The following is a 25,361-nucleotide window of genomic DNA, read 5'->3' as shown; positions in this document are numbered from 1 at the left end:
CTCTCCCCTCATCTACCCAGCCGGTCATGCCATCATAGAAGGCTATCAGATTGGTCAGGCATGATTTCCCCTTGGTGAATCCGTGCTGGGTACTCCTGATGATATTTTTTTCATCCACTTGCTTGGAGAGGACACTCAGAATGAGTTGTTCCATCCCCTTTCCAGGGACAGAGGTGAGACTAACCGGCCTGTAGTTCCCTGGGTCCTCCTTCTTGCCCTTTTTGAAGACTGGGGTGACATTGGCTATCTTCCAGTCATCAGGCACCTCTCCTGTTCTCCACGACCTTTCATAGATGATGGAGAGTGGCTCAGCAATGTCATCTGCCAGTTCCTTCAGCACTCGCGGGTGCATTCCATCGGGGCCCATGGACTTGTGGGTGTCCAGCTTCCTTAAAAGATCCCTAACCTGACCCACATCAACAGAGGGAAGGTCGTCCTTTCGCCACGCTTGCTCGCTTACCTGCCAGGACTGGAGAGCCTGAGGGCCAGCCTCGACAGTGAAGACTGAAGCAAAGAAGGCATTCAATAGCTCCGCCTTCTCTGTATCTTCTGTCACCAGGGCACCCAGTCTGTCCCTACTCCTCCTGACCCAGGAATGAAGGTCTTGGAGAAAAGCAATATCACTTTTAAAGAAAGCAGCTACTTATTTCCCTAGGTTTTTCTGGTTGCCAGTCTTGTCTTGCTGTGATATTTGTGCATACTTGTTGGGTTGGGGTTTTTTATTGGTTTTGGTTTTGTTTTTTTCCAAAAACTTCCTGCCACATACTGGAAATACTCTTTAAAGTTGTCTCACTTTTTGTATTATAACATTATAGGCTGCTACTTTTGTGGTCTACTCTATGTACTACATAGCATTCCTAAATGAATAAACCTGATTTAACTATCTTTTGTAAGATATTTGTTAAATAATAGTATGAAGAAGTGCACATTGTAAATTAATTAATAGTTTTAAAGACGAGTTCACGACATTCCTAAATACAATCCATATGTATATATAATTCAGTCAAGTTGCTCTCTTTACTTTCTCTTTTATATAGTAATTGTAGTTTTGTCCCTGGCAATATTATTCCACTGAATGTTGCAGGTTGTTTGTATTCTGTCACTTTATGCAATTAAGCAAGGGTATGGAAATTGAGGATGATGAATTAGACAGCAGTACAAATGTATGTAGTTCATATATCACTCACATTTTGTATTTTATTATTACTTTTACAGTGAATGCCATAACTCTACAGATAGAATAAAAGTGAGAGTATGGGATGAAGATGATGACATCAAATCTAGAGTAAAACAACATTTCAAAAAGGAATCAGATGACTTCCTCGGGCAAACAATCATTGAAGTAAGAACACTGAGTGGAGAAATGGATGTGTGGTATAATTTAGGTATGATTCTTATTGATTTTTTTAAAAAACAAATTTAGGTAGAATCTCAGCATCTGTAGATTTGGGTCTTCAAAATATATTGCCTTGGTACCAATATAGAACTTTAGAAAACTAAATCTTACAGGCTGATTTGAAAATGAAAGATACTTATTTGGTTCTGATGGAGTTATGACAATTACAGAGAGCAGACTAATCACAACAATATCAAAGAAAATTATTTCATTGTAATGCAAAATTAAAAAGATGTAAGAAACCCCAATATTTCAGACTAATCCATTCACAGCAGTTTGTGGGAAATAAATCTACAAAGGTACATAGAAAAATCTAGCAAATATTTTGCTTGTTGTCCACCTTCATTTTTTCACATATTTAAAAAAATTATTTATATACCATTCTGGGCCTAATCATCTTCAGTTTTCACTGTGTTTACGCCTGTGGTTCTTTGTGAAACTTGCTTGCTTGAGTTTTCTGTTCTGTACGTGTCAAATATGTGGAGTCATAAACTGAAGACAGACTGCTGAAGCTCAAAATGCTCTCTGTTGTCCTTAATGACTGCACTTTCTTGTCTGGACAGATCTTAAGTAGTAGCATTCTTTAAGCCAGAAATAAATCAAGGAAAGTGTGTCTCAATATATTTCCTTTATCTAAATCTAAGCATACAACTGTTCTTTAACTCTAAAAATCTCTTTGGGTGCACTAAATGTTCTGGAGTAGCCCTTTAAAAGTTAATCTCCTATATTTGATACTAAAAATGTGTTTTTATCTAGGTTGCCTGCTCTGTGAAAACTTTGAGTGAATTATGTGACTTAATTTTCTGAAATTGTAGAGCATTTCTTTCCTAATCAACAGTCCTTGTTTCCCTGTCTAGTGTTCTATTTCCCAGTGACATATATAAATGTGTCTCAGAGCTATTTGATTTCTTATTGACAAAGAAAAGAAAGCCTTGCTTTATTTCCTACTAATGAGATTTTTTTTTTAAAGAGAAGATAATTGGGTCATTATGAATTCTGAATTTTATTCCTTCAAAAATTTCAGTGACTAAAACTGATATAAAGACTGATATAAATTATTATGCTGAACTCATTTGACTGGAAGAACTTTAATAATATCAATGAAAATCTATGTGCTCTGCAAAGGGAGGAATCTAGAATTAAAACCTTTCAATCAGCGTCTAAAAAGAAATATTGATAAATGACGTGTGATAATTCTCATATTCTAAAAGGAATGGTGTATTTTATTCTGATACATACACACATTGATCCAGTTGCAGTATGTCACATCATACAGAGGAAAGACGAGTGAAATACTCAAAACAACTGAATTTGTGGAATACCAGTTCTTATTAATTGTGATGTTCATCACCACTCACATCACAGCACTTCGTGAAAGAATCATAAAAATTGTAATAAGTATTGATTCAGTTATACTGCTAAAGTGGATTGGAAAAGTGAAAATTGGAGTCAAAGAAGATCAGTAACCTCAACAATGAGTGACAGCAACTAAATGGACTAGTACAGATAGCATAAACAAAGGTTCTCATATAATTTCTTCTGTAAGGTTCAGCTTGACTCTGTAATTGAGTTCTGCTAAGAACATTTCGAGTTTCTCTCAGACATAGTAGTTCAGGTTGTTGCTAAAGTCTTCATAACTAAAGGAAAACATCATCAGTAATGAAAATAATAATGATTAGTACAGATACCAGGTAGAAAATGTAACTAATTTCTATTGAAAGGGGAAAAGTGTTAAATAAAGTACTGTGAAGCCTGGTTTGAATTTGGTAGATAAAATAAGAAAGATTCTTTACCTCATCGTTTGATATTCTGCTTCATGGCCTGAACCATATGTGACGTATTAAAAAAAAAAACAAAACCTCTCCTGTTTTCAACAGCGGGACTTTCTGGTTTTAAAATACATTCTTATTAAGCTAGAATGATTTATGAAAGCTGCTATGTGTATCCTTGGTAGTTACTAATATATTATTTTTCCGTTCTTCAGAAAAGCGAACAGATAAATCAGCTGTCTCTGGTGCCATTAGATTGAAAATCAATGTTGAAATAAAAGGAGAGGAGAAGGTTGCTCCCTACCATGTGCAGTACACCTGTCTACACGAGGTACATTGCAGAAGTTAAACAAAGCATACTATACAGAAATTATTATTCAGTTTTTGCATGGATAAGGAAAAAAGGCTCCAGCACATTAGAATACCAAAACAAATAACTGCTGCTACACTTCAGGACAAGTTTATTTTAGATTTCCCACTTTGTATTGCTGATGGCATATCAGGTTCAGAGTCAAAGGCAGAACAATGTAACACCAACAGATCATTCCTGCCAATAGGAGCTAGAAAAAAAGAAGTGGAGTCAGCTAAGTTCTCCCCGTACCATGTTTTGTTTTAGCATTTTGATGCTCTGTACATGCTTGCTAACATCAAGAAGATACAACCATTTCTGTATATTACAGAAATATAGCTACTGATCGTAACAGACTTCTTTCCTGCTGCATTAATTCATGCTTTGGAGAGAGTGAGAAAAAGCAGGAGAAGCACAGACAATATAAAATTTGATTCTGCTATTGTCTAGATTGCTTTTGTCAATGTTAAGAAAAATTATCACCGATAAACTGGTGTGTCTTTTGAAAGATTTTCTTTGTATTTGATTTCTCTTCCTTCAAACAGTGTTCCACATTGAAGTTCTATTCTAAAAATACAAGTACTTTCTGACAGCTGATAGATAATACATGGGTAAAAGTTGAGCACTAGTATGTATCCACAAAATCCCATTGTTCACCATTTGTAAAATTGAATGTTCAGGGCATTTATGCTTATAGATTTTGACCTATACTGCAATTGTTTTGACCTGTGAAGTAAATGGCAAAATTCTGTTGCTTTAAGGTAATGCACAGGACAGTTATGGGATAGTTCGCAAAACTGAAATTATTTCAGTTTGGGGGGTTTTTTGGTCACTGAAAATAGGACATCAAATCTGTTGCTGAGTTGAGGATACATATAGAGCTAGGTAATCTGAGAAGCATTTTATGACATTAACATCAAATTAAAGACTTGCTTTGGTCCTAAGGCTGCTAAACTTGCCTTTCACTTGAGAGGCTTCTGCAGTATTTCTAATGGGTTTCCTGTAACTTACAGTTCTTAAATAATGAATTTGAAACTTATTGGTCACAGATACAATTAAAGGTGAAGGACTATGTAGTGAACATTATAACATCATGATTTCATTCATTGGCAAGGGCATACAATAGAGAAGTTTCTGCGTGATTTTATGTTGCAGTCTCTCTGTGCCGGTTACCTGACGTGATATTATATCAGGGACATAAATCAGTGCACTGAATCACAAGCCTGCACTACCAGAGTTCCATTACAAAAAATGTATTTAGAGTCTTGAGGGTTTTTGTTTACCAAATGATGACTAGTTAGTGCCAGTCTTCAGAAAAATAAAAAAACCCCAAACCTAACAATTAACATATTGATGACTATTATATAAGATATACTTTCAGAATGCCACTTAAAAGCCAAAAATTCTTATTTGAAACATTTCTAACATTTAGAATCTATTCCATTACTTGACGGAAGTTAAATCTAATGGTGTTGTGAAAATCCCTGAAGTGAGAGGCGATGAAGCCTGGAAGGTGTACTTTGATGATGCTGCACAAGAAATTGTAGATGAATTTGCAATGCGCTATGGAATTGAATATATTTATCAAGCTATGACGTAAGTATTATTATGTCTGGTTTTCTACTCCATTGTCAAGAATGTGTTTGAGGGAAGTGATGAGTTCCAAGGCTTTCTGCTTTCATTTTCCATTTCACTCCCATTCCTGATTTAAAATTCTTGTTACCATTTTTGTCCATCTGATTCTCATTGAAGTGCTTCTCATCTGCAATGGAATTAAGATATATAAATAAGAATCTTATAAACTGTTACTGGCATTACCACTAACACATTTCTTCATCCTTATGATACTGATATATGGCAAGGATCAGAAAGATTTTCACTGTTCCAAATGGGATTGGAATGGTAGGACAGGGTTTCACAAGCTCTGTATTCCTGGAAAGGAGTACAGAAATCACCATAGAACACCAGCAATGGCTACAGTAAACTTCCATAATATATGTAATTAATGCAAAGCATTTCTAATGGTAGTAGAACCTGTCACTGCATTGTCCATACTAAAATAGCTGTCTGATCACTTTAGAACACAGCACCACTCAGCTTAGAGGCCTGGGTATATAAGAGCTCCATCTTGTATTCTTAATTTGTTCAGTGAAGTTTGCCAGTGGAAAGGACTATCCTGTTCCTACTGCAGCCATAGGAAAGCAGAGGACTCCAAATAAGTCCTCTAAAGAAGAAATATTAAAAAAAAATTCCTATAGAAAGCTGATATTATGGAATTTTTAATCAGAACATGTATCTCATTTCTTCCATCTCTTTACAGTGCATTCTAAAAAAATTATGTTATAGTAAATATGAAGGCACATAAACATGTGAAGTTTTCTTTTTATTGCAGGATATAATGACACCATCTGCTATTGCAATTAACATTTCTTTCACTTTATGTAGCTCATTGTGAAATATTGTACTGTACATCTAATAGAAAGGTAGAGGATGTATTTTTAATATATACATTTTTTAATGCTCTTCCTCCAAGGACCTTAAATAACATTGCACAGAAGAATTAATTAAGCTTGACAGTTCCCCTGTGGTATTGTATATCTATACTATGTATGGAAGAACTCATGCGTTGAGTTTTATGCATATTTGGCTTTTCATGTTTAACTTCTCTTCAGCCATGTATGTCTTTACAACTTGATTAAGTTATGTCACCTATTAAGTAGCATAGTGTTATAGCTGTATAGCTTGATTTAAATTGATATGCCATTTTTACCAAAATGTTAATCTCTAAAATGATAGAGTTGTTCCTGTTATATGCATCAAAATTAATTAAATGTTTTATAGGAGATGAATTCTCAAGAGCTATTAGTGCCAAAGGAGGGTTATAGTTTTCCTTAGGAAATAAAGCATTTAGCATTAGTGTTGCCTTTTGACTATAGCCCCAGTGGCTAGTTATCTCAGTACAACATGGCTGTATTTTTGATGGACAACCTCAACTGAAAAATTATTTTGAAGTTTCTTTTCCTTTGTCACTTGATGAAAGCCAGTACTCTGAAATTTTTCAGAGAAAGTTTGAAACTGATTTTAGAAATTCAAATGTAGCAAAAGTCAGCATTGCAAAAATAGCAATATAATTGACGTGAGTATTTAAATAGATTTTTCATTTAACAGTGTTAGAAATTGACAGGTTATATTTTCATATAAGGAAGATGCTTTATTTTTATGTCAGTAAATACATAACATACAGATATTAATGAAAAGGAAGTAAATGTAGTCTGAACATCTAACATGGAGCTGGGCAAGTACTGCAACACATTTTTCAGGAATCCTTACTCAAAAATTCTAACCAAACCATTTTAAGTTTAATGACCTGCTTTGGCTTGTCCTTTTTTTGTTCTTGCTTTCTTCTGTACCTTTTCCACCGAATTTGCTTGCTGTTCATGACTGCAAACCAAGGATTTGAAGGCAGGTGTAATAAGAAAGTGAATTTCATATTGGTAGTCACAGGTAATTTACACAGGAAACAAAATCTAAGATTTCATTGCCCCCATACCCATTTCCATTTAAAAATGTTGCATGTTGATAATGAACAATCCCTATCTGAGGGGTAGGCCACATCCTGTTTAAGTTAAGAATAAAATCAATGGTGAATGTAACCTCAAATAATACTTGGAGAAGAATACATATTCATATACATTGTTTTGCTGATTCATCTGCAGATATGTCTCTCGGAGCATTCAGATTTTGGGGATAAGAGCAGTCATGGGGAATTTTCTTTTGGACTGTTATTTGTATTTGGTTTTGAGATCACCTTTTTCTACTGGAACAACTTCAATAGCTGGGAGAAAATGTACAGCTTCTTGATTTGGAAAATAGAATGATCAGGTTCCATTTGGTAACCATGTGCTCCTACTTAAAGAAAAGCAATTTTCTACCATACGAGAGAGAGAATTTGAATGTAATCACTTGGCCCAAAGGAATATGGTGTAAGCATTTTATGCTCAAGAATCTAGTTGCAGAATATTTTTATTGCATGTCTCATTATAACATTGTAAATTAAAATGTTTGCATTTGTAAATGCAAAACTGACTATGCTTTCATAGCCCGTGATCCAGACCCCAGAGAGCAACCACATGCTTCTTATGCACTATATCAGACTCAAGTGAGTTGTAGGGTGTTGCTAATGAGGTGCTCCTTCTGTCTGAATGTAATTTTTAAAATTCGTGTTTGTTTGCAGTTTTAAAAATTACCTATTATCTAAAGTTTTAGTGCCACTGAAATAGGCAGTCTTGACACTTTTAGGTATGGGTAGACAGCAAATGCTGGAGTAGGAACATCTGCCATTCTGCATTTCTGAACAGAACATAAATCTAAACCTCCCTAAAGTATCACTTCCTACAACAATTTGGCATCCTGTTCTGCTACCGTAATAAACAGCCTCACTTGTCATTTTAGGTTCATGCTGGTGGCTTTGTCACCTATGATCCTCTTAGTAGACCCTGATGATTTATTCCTGGCTCTCAAATTAATGTTTATTTATATTAATTCCTTTAAAGCATAGAAATAATATTTCAAAAGGATAGCATTGATTTTCCAAATACACTGGGTATACTTATCAACTGCAGTTGTGGCAGCTCAGCAAAGATAAGAATTTAGACCAGTTTATTGTTTCAGTGCCTGACTGCTTCACGGAAAATCAGTCCAACAGGTGACCAACTAAAAGTCTGAAGACATAAAGCTCAAGTGCTTTTCCTCTCTTAACCAGCATTAGCAAAGAAATTCTGCTTTTTCTGTGATTTAAAACAAGTAATGTGTGAGTCAGTGTTTAATTCTAGATCAGAAGATTACCTGTGCACCACCAAAGACTTACTGAAATGTAGATATCAACCCAAAAGATATCATATAGATGGTTACTTATCTGCCTTAGTGAGACCTTTTTAAGTAAAGTTATAAAGAGAATGAATTCAAGTGTGATTGCACCTGCTGTTGCAGACAAAGACATCCACATTTTTATGAGACTAAATATAGGTGGTTCTTCCCTAAAAGATGCCCACTTAGAAGGGGTGCCTTACTCTAAAGATATGGATTCCAAATGCCTAGTTCCTAAGCAAGGAAATCTTTTCGTTTCCAAGTGTGGCATTCACATGAATAGAAAATCAACCATTGATGCAAAACCAAAACACAACAGAAAGCCTGCTTGTATTTCAGTAACTGCAGATTTTTGGAAAGTCTTGACTGTATAGATTCCATAATCCACTCTTTTTCTTATAATTACGATATTCCTCCATTCCTTGTGGAGTCTATGTTGGGAAAAGAAATGAAAAGCAATTACAGTCATTCTTCTATGGGTCAGAAGAGATTTTTTTTTTTTTTTTTTTTTTTTTTTTTGTGATGGATAGCAGCCAAATAGACACTGGTAGCTACACGAATGATACACACATACTCCCAAAAGTCAAATCACATATGTGTGAAGGAATAGGAAAGAAAATAGATGTAAGAGAAAACAGATGAACAAAAGCAGAACAACAGCTCAGTGATCCAGCTGACCTTTATTTTGATGATTTGTGGTGACGGATGGTGATTTATGCTGTAAATTCAGTGTCTTGAAGGAATCATACTGGAAGTTTATTTACCTACATATATTAAGCCACCTCTTCACCACCAAGAAAAAATAATTTTCTTCCTCTCATTCTTCTTTCAACATAATTTATCTCTCTTTCAAAGGCAAAAAGCAAAGCATGTATTGAAACAGTGTTTGACTAGACACTGAAATTATACATAACATCAGCATCCTGGATTTACTGTGTAGTGGAGTCAAGTGCAATAAAAACTCTATCGAGATCTTTGCTTCTTTCTGGCAAGAGTCACTACAGGTAGAACCTAATGCTTCTAAATCAGCAACATAGTTCTCATTCCAGCAGGTTAATGGGCATTAACCATGCCATCATCTTCTCCTGCTAGTCTTCAATTAATGTGGCTGCATTGCAAAAAGCACACAAATCACCCATTAAAGTGATTTTCATTTATAGCATTTGCTTACTGAATGAAGCACATTAATTAGCTTTCTTTGCCAATTCACGCTAGCAGGAAGATTGGAAGAGTCACAGGCACTGTATGTTGGTCACGAAATTGCACAGTAAGAAAGTTGAAGCAAGCAGGCCTGTTTTTTAGACATGTGACTAGCTTAATCAACGCAATATTACTCTAAAATAGGTGAGACTTAGCAATGGTTGCTGTGTCATCATGTGCCTATTAGAAATTGTTAATAACTCATGTTATTGACTGCTGGTTTTGGAGACCTACAAAACCAAGGAAGTTTCCTCTTTATTTATTTTAGCAAGCAGAAGGAAGCCAGGTGGCTTGCAGTTTTATTACCTGGATTATCAGCACTCTCAGAGTCATGACCCATATTGCATGTGATAAACTTAATAAAGTCTGTAAACTTTACAGATTTTAATTAAATGAAGGACAGAAGCAAATCTTCACATAACCTGTCACTTGACAGGAATGCTTCATCATGGATTTCACTAACCAAATTACAGGTGGAACGGTGTAGTAACGTAATAAGGACATAAATAAATTACATCAATAAGTTTAAATTTTCCCACAACAAATTAGTACAATTTGGGTCTATTTTCAAGATAAGAGCTCAGTCCAGACCTTGGGTAGCTCAATGTGAAATTGTTAGAAACCTGAAGAAAACACCTTGTTGAAGTTAAATGTTGACCCAAATTGTTTTTCCATGATCTGCAAATAATCTTGAATGATGTGATTGGACGATTATTTGGGCAGTGAGAGTGGTTAAGGGTACTTGGCTTAAAATCAGCAGGACCAAGTTCAGTTGTACCTTGTGCTATTTTTTTTCTTGGATGGGCACTAAGTGCTCTGCCTTATGCTCCTAAGGAGAAACAGTAGAGAGGAGCCAGAGACTCCAACCAAGAGGACCATGCTGCCACATCAGGACCTTCAGATGTACAGAGCGCTCCAGAGTGATATGCATTTTCTTCATCCTCTTCTGTCTGACTATATACTCATTTTCACCATCATCTTCCCTGCTTAATCCCCTAATCCCCCTCACTCTCTTTCCCATCTCTATATGTTTACTCTTTATCCTTTTACTGTTTATCCCTCTCTATCCTCCCAATCCTGCCTAACTATAAATCTTGAAATTAAGTTTTTATGTTTCACAATTGTGGTGTTCACTCTTCTCATGTGTTAGATCTTTCATCCATCTTGTCTCTCTAATGTTTTATTATGTTATAAACCCTTTGTGTGTTATAAGCAGGCATCTCCTGTTTTGAATAAGTAAACAGTGCTGCTACATTGCAACTCTGGTTTTGGCTCATGTGGTAAAACAAGTTGTTTAGGCTTTTAATTTCTACAGGCGCAGTTTTCATTTCAATTTAAAAATGTGAATCAGATTAAAGTTAGAAGTCTAAATGCTTTGCTGATTGTGAGCTTTAAGAACTAGCAAAATAGTAAAACATATGACCTACTCCAATTCTTATATTGTCTTTGCATTTTTTTAGTATTCTAAAATAACCAAAGGGAATACATAAAATATTTCTGATTTTTTTTAGAAAATTCAGTGTAAATTACTTGTACATGAATTCCCACTTTGAATACTGTGTATTGACAACAGGTTTACCTTTTTTTAATGACCTGACATTATATTTTCACTGGATTTCAGAATTGTTAAAATTTCACCTAATAAATTCCAGTTGCCCATGAAGCAGACTGCTTAAAAATCAGAGTTGATTTAATACGCTCACACCAGGGTGGAAGTCCGTGTTGGGTTTTTCTTACATTTGCTTGCCTGGGGTGCTGTGAGCAGTAATGGTCTTTGGTTTCTTTAAGAAAATTGAAAGAGAAAGGTTACTAGCAAGTCAGGGAGTCAAAAATATTCAAAACCAAATAGAATACCACTTCACATTGTTTTTTTGTCTGTGGTCAACGCTCAGCCCAAATTCTGACTTTCAAGATTCTGTTGAATACAAGTTGGAACTCCAACCAAGAAAATACTTCCAGTCAGAACCTCTAAAGGTTGGAATGACCAAATTCTGGCATCCTGTGGAAGATGCTGTTCAGCCTGGGGACTAGTTGTACTAACATTCTGCAATGCAACCTTGTGTGGCAGTTTCTTCCTTTCCCCTCTTCCTTTCCTTACTTTAGAGTGCAACATTATGTAAGCATAAGCCCTCGAATTTGTACTCTGACCTATGCAGCTCTACAAACTGCGGAAGGAAACTGCCCAGTGCCAGATCTTCTCTCAAGTGCCTTAAACCAGCTCTAACTGAACTGCTCCTAATGGGAGTATGAGGCTCAGCCAACCTTTTCTCCCTCTGCTGCTATTGCCAGCTTCAGCCTTCAGTAGCCAATGGCGTTCACCACCCTGAACATCTCCCCTATTACAGTCACATGCCTCACTGTGTAACTGCCTGTATTTCTATGCTGTGTGCATGCAGGGCAAAGATATGCTGTGGCTTTAATCTCCCTTAGTCCAAGCACCATGCCACAGGACTGGCAGTGCTGTAGCTTCTCTCTGGGATCAAAACAGCTCGGATCAGGGAGCTGGATAGTAGTCAGAGGCTTGTGAGAGAATGTAGATCTTCTCAGACTCTGCAGGAAATGGGGGATAAAGCCTTTTCTGAAGCCCCAAACAAGCTCAGTGACAAACTTTCTCTTTTCTTAAACATTGCTTCCCACTATGAAGCTGGTTCAGGTTTAACAGACTGATTACCTAAACTTTACTGGCCTGAATCAAAGTGGAATAGTTTCAGTTACAGCCTAAATCAAATCTAGGTGAAACCAGAAGTTGCTTGATGCCTCACCTTTTATTAATAATGTAGCCTAAAATAGAAGCCACAGTGAAATGCTGGTTTGGGTCTTTTTGTTAGCATCATTTAAATCCTTCTCCACTAGAGCATAGATCTCTCATGGTCTTTTATGATGATAAGTTCATGTTTGATTTTAAGTTCATGTTTAATAATGAATGTTTTACTTAATAGCAATTAAGATGGTTAAATCATGGTTTTGTATTTAGGATTAACAGAGTAAGGAGCAAATGTGAATCTGATGTGTTCAATTTTAAAATATCAGTGTGCAACAAGTGGAAATTATATCAAACATGTCTGGGTTTTCCTCATGTCTATCGGCACAATTGTCCACGAGGTAGCTTGAAAGTTACATATTGTCGCTGAAAAGAAATTGTGGTGAGAGAAAGAATAGAATCTTTGCCATATTTAATAACTGTCAGTTTGTTTGAATTGTAGGCACTTTTCCTGTCTATCTTCCAAATATATGTGCCCTGGTGTTCCAGCAGTTATGAGTACATTGTTGGCCAATATAAATGCTTTCTATGCTCATACTACAGCAGCAACTAATGTATCGGCCTCAGATCGGTTTGCAGCTACTAACTTTGGGGTAAGTGGACTTTCTTTATTAATAGAATACTAGTCTTCATCTTATTTTTCCTGATATATGATACCATGTTAACTTCTTAAATTCAAACATTTTTAAAATGTTGATCATTTTAAAGAATTGCTATTATCTTTTGAAAATTTTACGCTGAGTTTTTACACTCACTATAAAAACTAGAGAAGATACTATTCAGTTCCTTCTATAGTGATATGTAAGGCACACAGTAGAAAGCACTGGCACACATGTGTAGTACTAAAATCTTCAACAACCAGGTTTTGTTTTTATTGCAGTGGGGCTTGCAACTTCTAAATGCACTAGGCTGAGTATCAGTTGCAATTGCTTTCTTGGGCTGTGTGTCGTCAGGGAACTCGTTAACCTAATGGATCTAGACATAAATACTGTTCTTTTCACAAGAGTGTATAATGATGGACTCCTATTTTTGCTGAAATAATGGTGCATTGTCCAAGTCCTGGGTTTAGGTACCAGAAATTTTAGGAGAAATTCCAACATCTCAGGATGCGGTAGAACTTTTTTTGTTGTTGCTAACTTTCCTTCTGTGGATAAGTATCTCACGGTGAGGTCTTACTAGTCTTTGAACATGACAAAAAATAAAGGTATGTTTACTTTGTATTCTAATTTGTTCACCTAACCTCACTGGGAAGATAAGAGCAGGAAGGGAGAGCAATAATTCAGAGAGGATGTGATATAGTCAGAGATAGAGTACAAACACAATTTGATGCTGAAAAATGCATTCCTTCCTCTTTTTCCTGTATGGCTGTTATTTGTATGGCTGATATGAAAGCCATTTTTCATTTAACAGTAGCTATGAAAACATCATAATGTTTTCTAAAATACCATTTATTGACATGAAATAAAATATTAAACATAATTAAAATTTACTAAATACAAATTATAGTTGTTTGAAATAGCATTAGAGGTACTAATGCTCTTCTCCCGTATTAAGAATAATAAAAACATGAATTTCAGGATTTTCAAGACAACAGTTTGAAATTATATATTTGGACTAGTAAACCAAGAAAGATGTAATTCTGGTTTTGTTTTTATATTCCTATCAGAAGTCAGTAACATTATCAAACTATGCTCAGTAAAGTAATCCAATCCATGCCTGGAAAAAAGTGTAAATGTTTAGTTTTGTAAAGAAAATTTGGTCTGGATGCTAAAACATTTTAATTTTTCATACAGAGCCTCAAATAGTTGAAACTAAATATTAGTTTGCATTTCATGCACTAGTACCTTTGAAATAGACTTAATATCTATAAAAATCACTTTGTGTAGAATAATACCAAAGATCGATTTTTCTTATTATTGCTGAATCCTGAATGCTCTTGGGTTCTGATGCTACTGCATACAACTGTAAATAGTCAACAGTTAGTTCTAAATACTCCTAAAGTAACAATAATGTATTTTCAAATTTAAGGGATATCACAAATCTGGTTAAAACAAATTTTACCATTAAGTCATTATTTTCAGGTCCATTCAGTAATTTTTTTAGAGAAATATTTACTCTAAATATCAATTTATTTTTCTTTTAAGTTAAGTCTGGTGGAAGTACTCACATATGAACGTACCCTGGGCTGTGTCTTTAGTTTGGAGACAGCATGTTCTTTAATTGAAACTTTATCTCCTGCTGCTAGAGGTTTGCTTTGAAAGAGGAATACTAACATTTCTCCATTATTATAAAGTAAAAAAGTTTTATAGATGAAAAGCACTATCAGAATACTTACAATTTAATTATTGCATTACCATGATAGCACAATATTGCTCTGTTCTTCTTTGGGCTTTCTTTTATAATGTAATCAATGGTTTATTATGGAATAACTCTACATCTTTGTTGAAACAAGGCTACTCTTTCAGTGTTCAAGCTCTATTAGACTTTTGAGTTTGATCCAGCTTTTGAAATTTACAATGGTTTTGCTGGATTTTCTTTTTTTTTTTCCCCCCATTTTGCTAACGATCAGAACTACTTTTATCCTCAGGTTGAACAGAGATTAAGTCCTCTCTCTGATGTTAATGCCGGTTTACCTTTGACACAAATTCCAGTCCAATTCATAGTTCAACAGACAGATGGAAAGACAGTAGTAAGCATTGCTAATAGAGATTTGGAGCTCCTTTTTCAAACAATTGACTTATAGGCAAAATATTATTTTTCTCTCTTGGGTCAAAAGGCATTTATTAGTGAGTAGCTGCACATCATTCATCAAAAGAGCATCTCAAATTCAAGTCCTCAGGCTACAGCTGGGAAGGATTTGGCTGACTGAATATTTCAGTAGAGATTTATATTATGACGAAAAAGTTCCCTTTTGATTGATCCCTTAAGGCAACTGTGCCAAATTAGTGGTTTTTGGTGTAGGTTAGTGCACCACTAATGAGAGACAATGCACAAGGAACTCTATTTTCATATTAGTGCTGATCATATTTTAGAGGTATAATCACACATTTTGAGACCTATCAGATCTTGCTACTTCCACAAGCCTGCTGCTTTCACATGGGCTGGCAAGGATTTCTGTATAATTTTATGCAGTGGACTATGGAATATGTTCTAACATGAAGATTAGTAATTAGAAGCTCTCATTAGTATTACTTGAGAATGGCACAACTCAGCTGGGTATCTCACAGCAAAATGTTTTCACTGCACCTTCATCTATCAAGATAACAAGTTAATCTTTACATTTGAAAGGGAAAACTGTAACTGCATAGTATTGCTTAGCTTATTCTTACAAAAGCCACTGTTTCTGTGGCTTTTTCAATCATACTTTTACACCAGATTCTGCTGTAAATGAGCATAATTTCTTACACTTTAAAGGGAGGGGAGAAGTGCTTTCTTCAAGAGTGTAAGCAACTACAAGGCAAATATAAAAATTTAACAAGCTCCTCTGTTTTAATAAGCCTTGCTAACATAACTTCAAACATTGGACTTTATTCTGAATTGTTGTTATTGCATTTTTGGTCAGCAACATCAGGCAATGCTTTTCAATTTCTAGATATTTTGAGTTATTAAATAAGGCATCAGTCATTAAGAAAGGAAAACGCTGCATAGGAAATTATGTCACCTCACTAACGTATTGCAGAACTGCACAGTATTGAATGCATAGGTAAATCACAATATAGGATAGAAAAGGAAAATACAGTCATAAAAGATACATTGCCTGGCCTTGAAACATGGATATCTCAGACTAGTACTTTTATATGAAACAATGGAAAACAATCTATTTTTCAAATAAGGTAAGAATGGAAATCAGCTTTCTAAAAACTCACTAATTACAGGAACCTGCAAATTCTTATGCAACATATCTTGTTTTCTTTTTACAGAGGGAAAAGTTCATAAAACTGCTGGATCAATTGCACAATTCTCTGAGGATTGATTTATCTAAATACAGGGTATGTGCAATGTATTCTATCTAGAGGAAAACTCAAATGTTTTTTCTTGTAAATATCCCTGTGAAGCTTTATCTGCTTAAAGAAGTTTTAGAGATTAATCCCTCTTGTGTCATAGAAGCCGAAAATATTGGGTGCTGACATGAGACCCCAAATCCTTTGGAACAAAAACATACAGAATTTAAGCAGTTTAACAACAGTATTTCTCCAATTTGAAAAAAGTTGTTCTTTTCTTTCCAGAAGCTAAGAATGGGTCAAGGGATGAGCAGACATTCAAGAACGAGTAGGATTCAACAAATCCGGTTAAATCAATCCATAACTTGATTAAATTAATTTATCTGGGAATTACCTTCACTTACTTATATTGTGCAAATTGCAGTTACTGCTCTATTTATTCTGAGAGGCTGACACCTTTGCTACAACTTCCATGCTAAGATCCTAGGAATGTTGAAAGAGACTTGACTCACCATTTTTCTACATGATAGAAATTCCAGTTTCATTTCTGCCTTATGGCAGCTTTTTCCACTGAGGTATGCTCAGGAAAGAAGCAGGCACTGAACACTTGCCAGTTATCACACCATATTGAACGCTGTCTCCTTTTCCATTCCACTGGATCATGAAACTTTTGGATGATACATAAGCAATTAGGGCTCCATAAGCTATGGCTTTCCTTTCAGTTTCTAGGAATGGCAGCCTCCAAATCAGGGATTTGTCTGTTCATCTGTCCCACTTTCTAAAACTGAAGGAGAAAGGGAACATTTAAAAGAACCCCAAGGCATTAGAGAGGTAGTAGAAGTTGCACACACTCAGCTTTTAAGACCATATCCTTGATGCAACAGATATGTTTATCCTAGGATCTTTTAATTTTAAGAATGTTATCCAGATAATATTGGAGCATGAGGATATTTGGCTGAGGTTTCATTAGTATGAAGTCATCTAAATAACACTACTTCCTATCACTCTTCCTGTTAACCTAAAGTTCATAGTAAAAATTTCATATATGATTTCTTCATTAAGCTTACTGCTGCATTTATGCCTACAAGTGATTTATGTACCATGGAGAACCCATAAATTATTTTCATTAGCCATGTTTTCCAGCCATTTTGTAGTATTTTTTACTTCATTCACATTTTGAAAATATCACAATATTTTAAATCATTCATATTACAAATATAGAGGTTTCCCTATTTATGTCAGAGATACTCATCACTGATGTCCTCACAGATTCAGGTAACACGTGAACATTTCTAATCCTTCCATGAAACATCTTTGTTTTCCTAGACGTTTTTGTTCCTAGCTGTTCAAGGATCTTACCTGTAACTCCAATTTTGCATGATTCCTCTCTTCCTGATTTACCAGGATAATTTTCCTGCCAGCAATTCTGAAAGACTCCAAGATCTGAAATCAACTGTGGACCTGCTTACAAGCATTACATTTTTTCGAATGAAGGTATTGTCCTTTATTTGCACAATGACTCTAATGACTCCAGGAAAATCATACTCTATTTAATCAATTAATCTCCTTCAGTTTTAAATTAAATCTCTAAACTTACTGAAGATCATTGAAGTAAAGTAATCTTCTTCATACTTTGTATTAACGATGTGGTAAAATAAGCAACTATCTTTTCTTTTTTTAACAATAATTTTTTACATCTCCGGAAGGAAACAAAAAATTTACCTTTTTAATTAGTTTAAAGTCAAGTCCATAAAACAAACTCGGTTGAACTCCTTAGGAACACATGTCATTTAGGATAATGTTTTCCTAGTAATATCATAATACCACATGTCAAACAGCAAAATAGGTCTGATAACTCTACTTGCTTTAGTTGCTCCAGATGTTGATATCTAGGTAGTCAAGTTCTGAAATATTTTTAGAATGGAATGGTAGACATTGATATTACTGGATGAAAATACAGAAACACAAAACAACGTTTGTCACAATACCATGTGATTTCACTGTGTTAGGCACTACATAAAGAGAATTAAAAGAATCCATTAAGTTGACGTTCAAATTCATGTATCCTAAAGTGGAGTAAAAAACTGAACGCCTTGTTTTAAAAAATGAAGAGCTATTTGGCTGATATTCTTTTTCAGAGGAAAGCACAAAATTATATGGTTTAATTATTTCCTAAATAATTAAAAAACCTAAAGATGTAAGCCCTTGGGCACGTATGCCTCTTTCATCATATGAATAATTTCATTCAAATAAAACTTAGTGATACAATCTACTTGCTTAACCTAAGTATGTGTTTTAATGCATCTTTAAACTAAGATCATCTTAAGCCAACACAATTTTAAATATTTTTATCATTATTATATTTCAGCACTTTGCATCCTGTATTACAGAACTATATTCATTGCAACACTTGGATTTTTTTGTGTTCAATCAAATTCTGACATTTTACCATTTGTGAAATATTTTATTAGGTCCTTGAATTGCAGAGCCCACCTCGAGCCAGTACTGTGGTGAAAGACTGTGTAAGAGCCTGCCTGGACTCAACTTATAAATACATTTTTGACAATTGCTATGATCTGTACTCCCAGTTAGTGGATCAGGTAAGACCAATATGAACTTGTTTTATGCTATTGCTCATTCATTATTGTTAGCTTACCCTATGTAAATACAAAGCATTCCACTGTTTCTTCATATCAAAGAACTCAGGTCATTCATTTTATTTATGTGAGAAGGGGCAATTTATTATGAATAAACCCACGGATGGCTATGAACTCTAAAATGTTTAACATGATAGATTTTCATAATTAACATGATAATTCATAACTTAGTCGTCACATTGAACAGGACTGTAAAATTGTCCAGTGCCTTTAGAGAAGATGCCATAAGATTGATTACTGTTCATTTAAGATCTGTAATTGAAAAATAATTTTTAAAAATCTAATATTTCACTTCAGCAGCTTTAGAAAAGAAGCATTATAGTTTGCTGAAAATTATATACTCTCTTTCCAGCCTTATATTTTAACACCTATGATACATACTTGGATCCAAGTTTTGTAACTGCTTCAAGAAAGCAGAGGATAAGTCTATAATATTTCTTAATATTAGTCTCTCAGGCCGAACTGTCAATGCAAAATTATTATAGCATTTGTCATATTCTAAACGCCATGTAAAAGGCTTGGGAATGCTTTTTCCCCCCCTATAATATGGCCTGAGTTTATTCTATAAGCAATGTTAAAATTAAGAAATTTGTATCTACAAAATTATACAACTGTCTTAAAGGAGCATCACTGCTTTATCACATTCACTCTTGTTCCTTGCTTTTGCTTTCTGGGTGGTACACTGGAAAAAGGTATTTCAGTGACTGTTCCTGCCTTGAAAAGGATGAATTAAGTTGGTTGGCAAATGCACATTTTCTGTGTAGTATGTAATAGATAAGAACAGTCATACCACATAACATAAGACACCAAATTTTATCTGAAAGCACATTTCACTTGAATCCAAAATATGAATTCCTCTATTTCAGGAGAGGCAGTACATGCTATATATTAAACTTTTCTGAAATTAAAATTTGTTTTCTAATGTTGGATTCCTGTTACATGAGAAAACTTATCTCTAGTTCCTAAGCTTTGAACATGAGAATTTCTCACCAGCACTCGTAGGTACCCCACACTCCAAGTGCTTGCATATGTGTTTATTCTCCAACAGATTATATTGCAAGCCAAGTAGCAGAATAATTTAGTAGGAGCAGCTTCAGACATCACATCTATTTGCCTCATAAACTGTTCTGTTTTCTTGCTAACATTTACTCTGCAGCAAATTGATCTTGTCTGTTAAATATAATATGAACTGTCACTAGACTGGGTAACACATAAGTCTCCAGAGTTTATCAACAGATGCTAGCCATTTTAGTAAACTGTTAAAAGTGAAGAAATCTTATTCCTGCAAAGCATTGTGATACCTGCAAAATCTTATCTGTATATAGAAATTTTCACTAGTTTTTTCTAAGAATTCTTAAAATATTTTAGCTTGTCTATTTTAGTAGATGGTTTCAAAATGCAGGCATGTTATAGACTTTCTATTTGGTAGAGAATATAAAACAAGTGATGTGTCTCTCCAATTTTATTTTTTTTTTTTTGAGCAGAAGGATGGGCAATGTAATATTTTCTCTTACATGACTCTACTAAATGATAGAGCAATATGAAGTCCTGAAATAAAAAAAAAAAAAATCCACAAATATTCACTAGGTGGAAAACTTAATTAGCTGCATTTCACTGTATTATGCTGCCTCTTTCTCTTTCAGCATGATTTCCAGCTCGTGAGTTTGTACATAGAAACTTTAAGCAGACAAGTGTCTATAGAGTTACGGTCACTAGCAAGTACAAGAAATTGTAGTGAAAATGAGCAAAGAGCAAAATTTAAAATTAAGGCAAATAGACCACATTCAAAATAAGTCATCACTAACAGTAATCAAAGAACAAACACATATTATCTTAATAACAGGTAGTAAAAATTTGTTTCACAACAGGTGGGAGGCAATTGTGAGAAATATAACTAATCAGCTTTAATAGGAAGATGAGTAAATTCAAATTACTACTTAAACTTTATATCAACTCTAGAGTTGAACAAGGAAACTGCCTTCTGCATTATCCTCTTATAGTTTGCTACCAACACGCATTTAATTTTAGGAACAGCTAAGTTTATAACTTGTTGGAACCTATAGCTCTGGAGGTTTTCCAGTGAATCCAGGTGCACTGTAGACTGGTTTGTGGTATCATTGTTACAATAATTAAGCAGTAACCAGTATTGTAATTACCATTGCATTAGCTTTGTGTCTAAACCCCTTAGTCCGATTATACCAGATTCCACCCTTTAGGCCTTCTTCATTAACCATTCTCTTATCTCTGCTTGCCTCACCATCAGATGAGGCCTCCTCCTCCCAGAGGGAGGAAAGGAGTTCATCCTAACATGGTGGTGCAGCACAGGAGGTTCATGTTTTAGCTGCACAGCTGAGATTTGAGCTGTGGGTAGTGAGAACTGAAATCGATGAACCCCAAAGCAACAAGAAATGGTTCATATGTAGGTCACCACCTGCTCTCACTCAAGGGAAAGACTGGCAGCTGCTGTCCTGCCAAGGCCCACTGCAGGCTCAGGGGTTTACCATGGTTCATTTTTTGCCTGAATTGTATTGTGGATGATGTTATGAAAAAGTGGAACCTCAGCAGTCTGCTTAAACAGTAGTATTTCCTTCTGGCCAGAAGTAGTAGGTTCTTGCATGTTATATATGCTATCTCTGTGTGTAACTCTTGTTAACCACCTTCTGCATTTGCTTTTGTCTGCAACCTAAAATTCTCAATGATGCCTGCCACAATAATTCTAGAAAACATGTTTAATGTCTGAATATGTTTAACTGTCTGATTTTGGAGTTAAAACCGAACAATGAGTGCTGAAATTGAGGGTGCATAAGCTGGAGTTCTGGGGAAATTTATCACTATAAGAGTAACAAGTAAATCACAAAATATGTTCAGCAATCCCCACTTCCTCTTTTTATTACTCTCTACCTTCGTGTCAGAGACACAATCACTGTTATAAAGCAAATATCTTGCAGCAAAATATCGCCCCTGGGGAACAGCAGTATTTCCTGGGGTGAAGCATGGTAAATGATAACAGTATGCAAAAATGTCATACTACAGTTTTGTACCAGAATACAAAGAGCAGCTGATGACAAAAAAGAAATGAGTACTACAGATAGTAAAACATGACATCTCGACAGTCTCACTGACACTTATATTACTGTCCTTGTTATTTGAGACAAAGCACTCTGCTGAGGAACCACCTAATTCCGTATGCAGCAGATGTAGTATTTTCTCTTTTTAATTAACACTGATCTGAGTGAAGAGCTAGGTGCCTTATGTTGAAAAAATAATGCCTTGAAAAAGTAATTTAGGAAGCACTTTCTGTCTCAATTTACAAAGAGGTCACTTTCTGTTTTCTTAAGAAAACAAAAATATTTTGAAATCTTGGCTGATACTCACAATGACTGAAACCCCTTCAGTAATTCGTTTTGCAGTCTTCTCCACTGAGTGAAACCAATACATGCAAATCAGACTCTTCCTGTTCTCTGAAGAGCTCTTGATCAGTACAAATCATTTTATGACTGATAGCACCAGTATACTGGAAAAAAACACTGGGATACTCTATAGTTAACACCTGCTCAGCAGAATAGTATTGAAATTCTGCCTGATTTTTAAGATCTTTTTTTTGCCTGTTACTCAGCTCTGTGTATTGTCACAGCAAAGCATGGTGCAGAGGACAGGGGCTAGCAACAAATTCACTAGTTCTGGAGCCAGGTGTTACACAGCTGTAGCAGCACAGTGCTCTTCCCTTGTGAATAATCTCTGCTTAGTGGTATAGCACCTTAGGTCAGGTTGATAATGTACTAATAATACCCTAGCTTTGGGGAATCAGAGTGTTTCTGTATTAACAAGATGCTGTAGACTACCGTGGATGGGACCGATGCTTTGAGAGCCGGCTCAGTTTTAATGTACTCATCTGTGAGTCCCTGGTCACTTTTTCGGTTTGGATGTGGGAAGCCAAGCCAGTTAGTTGCTTTTGAAGGTGTACCTCTTTTTCTTTAGTAGAAATGAAAAAATATTGGTAGATTATTAATTTCTTATAGAAATACTATAAGAATTGAGTCATGAGGCATGTGACCTGTGATCTCCCAACACATTCAAAAGTATGAAGCGGGAAATAAAGTTGTGCAGTAGTGAAAGCTGCTTACCCCAGGGAGTAAGGCATGCAAGTTTCAGTGTCAGGTAATACTTGTTGTGAGGCACTTTGTTATATTTACGTACTGCTTTAGATTCACTGAAAAGGTTTTAACTTCTTCAACTCTGTCCTGCAGAGGGTACTTAGAGACCTCTCCTTGTGTTGTAGCATTGAGGTTGATGGGCAGCATGTTAGCCACAGTAACAGAAAAACCTTGATAAAGTGCTTTAGAACAGCAGAAGGATGCATTTTTGCTGTGATGTTTCAAACCCCATTCTGAGACATCTCTAATTTTATGACAGATAAAATTGCTTGTTAGAAGCTTGTCTGAGAACACTGGCTAGAAAGTCAAGAGAACAGCTCATCATCCATTGGCAGCAGAGATCTGGTAAAAGAGAAAGTGGGAAAAGCCATAGACCTTCAACACTGAAGTAAGGAAAGGCAGTTGTATTGTCATCAGAAGAGATGAACAAACAAACTGGCTTGTTATCCAAAGCCTTATACTCTTCAACTCTTTATGTTAACTCTAGGTGCATAGCAGTGAACCGTTGTCAGTTAATGTTAGATCTCCAAAAATCTAAATATTTTTCAGTGCTGAAGTCTGAATGCTGGTAAAGGTTGATTATTATTTAAGAACAATGAGCAAAATAAACCTGAACTTTACCCAGGCCTTAAGTACGTATTATCTCATAAGCAATAAATATCTAATCAATATTGATTTTTGTGAGATTGCAGTTAATTCGAAATCCAGCCTCTTTAATTGTGAATGTAATCTGTGTTTTTAAAAGTAGTTCAGATGATAGCTCTTTGCAAACTGTTTGATTTGATTATTTATTGATCGTTATTATTTATATTATATATATCTCCTAATATTCCCAGGGAATAATATAAGCTTGAGAGGAATGCCCAGTGTTCAGATTCCTGTGTTGCTGAGCCCTGTAGCTATGAGGGTATGAAAACCTGAACATTTGTATGCAGTTGCTTCAAGTCCAATTTGTGTCTGAATGCTGGCAAAAGCAATTGCACATTGAAATCTGACCTTCCATGATACAGCTCCAAACTGATTATCAGTATATGTTGAGTCGGAATTGAGTGAATGAAACAGTGACAATTCTGAGAAATGTGCACACACAGACTTCTGCATCTAAGTTTGTGACGTACTTCCTGCAGGTTGATGATTATGATGTAATTCGTAGTACAGCAGTAGTATGCAGGAGACTAAGTGTCTGGGGCATACAGTGGTCTTGACTGCTGTGTTAGGAAACAGAGCTTGTGAGACAGTGTTAGGGAGAACTACCCGTCTGCCCATTGGGTCACAAAACTTGCTGGAGTTATACGTGACTGGTCTAAAACATTCTTTGTTCTTTCTTTAGCAAGTAGATTTGAATTTAAAACCTGGTAAGCAATAGTGTTTGAGCTGTAGTCCTTTGTAGACTGTTCTGTGTGTTATAACCTTCAGTGTTAAGTGTGCACATTACACAGTTAAAAAGCAAGGGGCCTATAGTGGTTGACAGATTTTCTTAAAATGTGGAATGCTGTGTTTTACAGTTTTCCAAAGTAAGGGCAACATTTATATCCTTTCAATTTTTAATATATATTATATAACATATCATATAAAATATGATATATAGTATATAATATATAATAAATACATTTCAAAGGATGTGTGATGTTATTGTGAATCCTTCTTTCTTTACCACAGTTGTCCTTTAGTGTAGATATGTTGTAGAGAACAGGGTATTATTACACTTAGGCTTCCATGTTCTTAAAAATATTGCAGTGTAGATATTTCAGGGCAGTATGAAGGTTATACTGATTGCTGCAAAGAGCTGTCAATAAGTGAGGAGCTCACCTGGGTTTTTCTCCACCTATTCCCTGCATAAGCACAGTGCTTTTGGGAAGGTGGGGTAAATCATACCACAATAGCACTTGGCTTGCTGCTCCAGATGAGCTATGCATGTTATGCTGCCCTGAATAGGTAGAACAATTAGATCAGCTCCTTTCACATGCCAGTCCTCAAAGAAAAAGAGTGAAGGATCTTAACCGGAACTTATTCAAAAGGATTACATTCCATTTCAGTTGGTACTGGAGAAAGATACATGGAATATGGTTTCTGTTTCAAATATAGAAACAGCCTAGGAGTTACTATGCAATAGCACTGCTCAAGGGGTACTGGTTCAATGAAATCCCTCACATGTTTTGAATGTATTTTGAGTGTCTGCAAACAGTTTCTGCTTTTAATCTCTCTAAGTAAATGCTTTAAAGCTACATTTTCATTCTTTACATACATAAAAATAAAAAGTATTAAAAA

At 35.4% G+C, this 25,361-nt stretch overlaps 1 protein-coding gene across 2 annotated transcripts in view; it reads left to right on the top strand.

The window, feature by feature from the left end:
- The window catches only part of UNC13C (unc-13 homolog C), a 178,488-nt gene that overhangs the window by 71,299 nt on the left and 81,828 nt on the right, over positions 1 to 25,361 (top strand). For both annotated transcript variants that reach the window (XM_009643989.2, XM_035899467.1), the window contains 7 exons: positions 1,216 to 1,385; positions 3,381 to 3,496; positions 4,947 to 5,110; positions 12,784 to 12,934; positions 16,262 to 16,330; positions 17,687 to 17,776; positions 18,754 to 18,882. In XM_009643989.2, the coding sequence (XP_009642284.1) occupies positions 1,216 to 1,385; positions 3,381 to 3,496; positions 4,947 to 5,110; positions 12,784 to 12,934; positions 16,262 to 16,330; positions 17,687 to 17,776; positions 18,754 to 18,882 (889 nt within the window). The remainder of the gene's footprint in view (positions 1 to 1,215; positions 1,386 to 3,380; positions 3,497 to 4,946; positions 5,111 to 12,783; positions 12,935 to 16,261; positions 16,331 to 17,686; positions 17,777 to 18,753; positions 18,883 to 25,361) is intronic.

The sequence above is a fragment of the Egretta garzetta genome, unplaced genomic scaffold (assembly GCF_000687185.1).
Source record: "Egretta garzetta isolate BGI_Z169 unplaced genomic scaffold, ASM68718v1 scaffold287, whole genome shotgun sequence".
In the NCBI taxonomy this organism is placed as follows: domain Eukaryota; kingdom Metazoa; phylum Chordata; class Aves; order Pelecaniformes; family Ardeidae; genus Egretta; species Egretta garzetta.
Note: the sequence above shows the minus strand (reverse complement) of the source record. Positions and strands in the feature narration are given on the sequence as shown.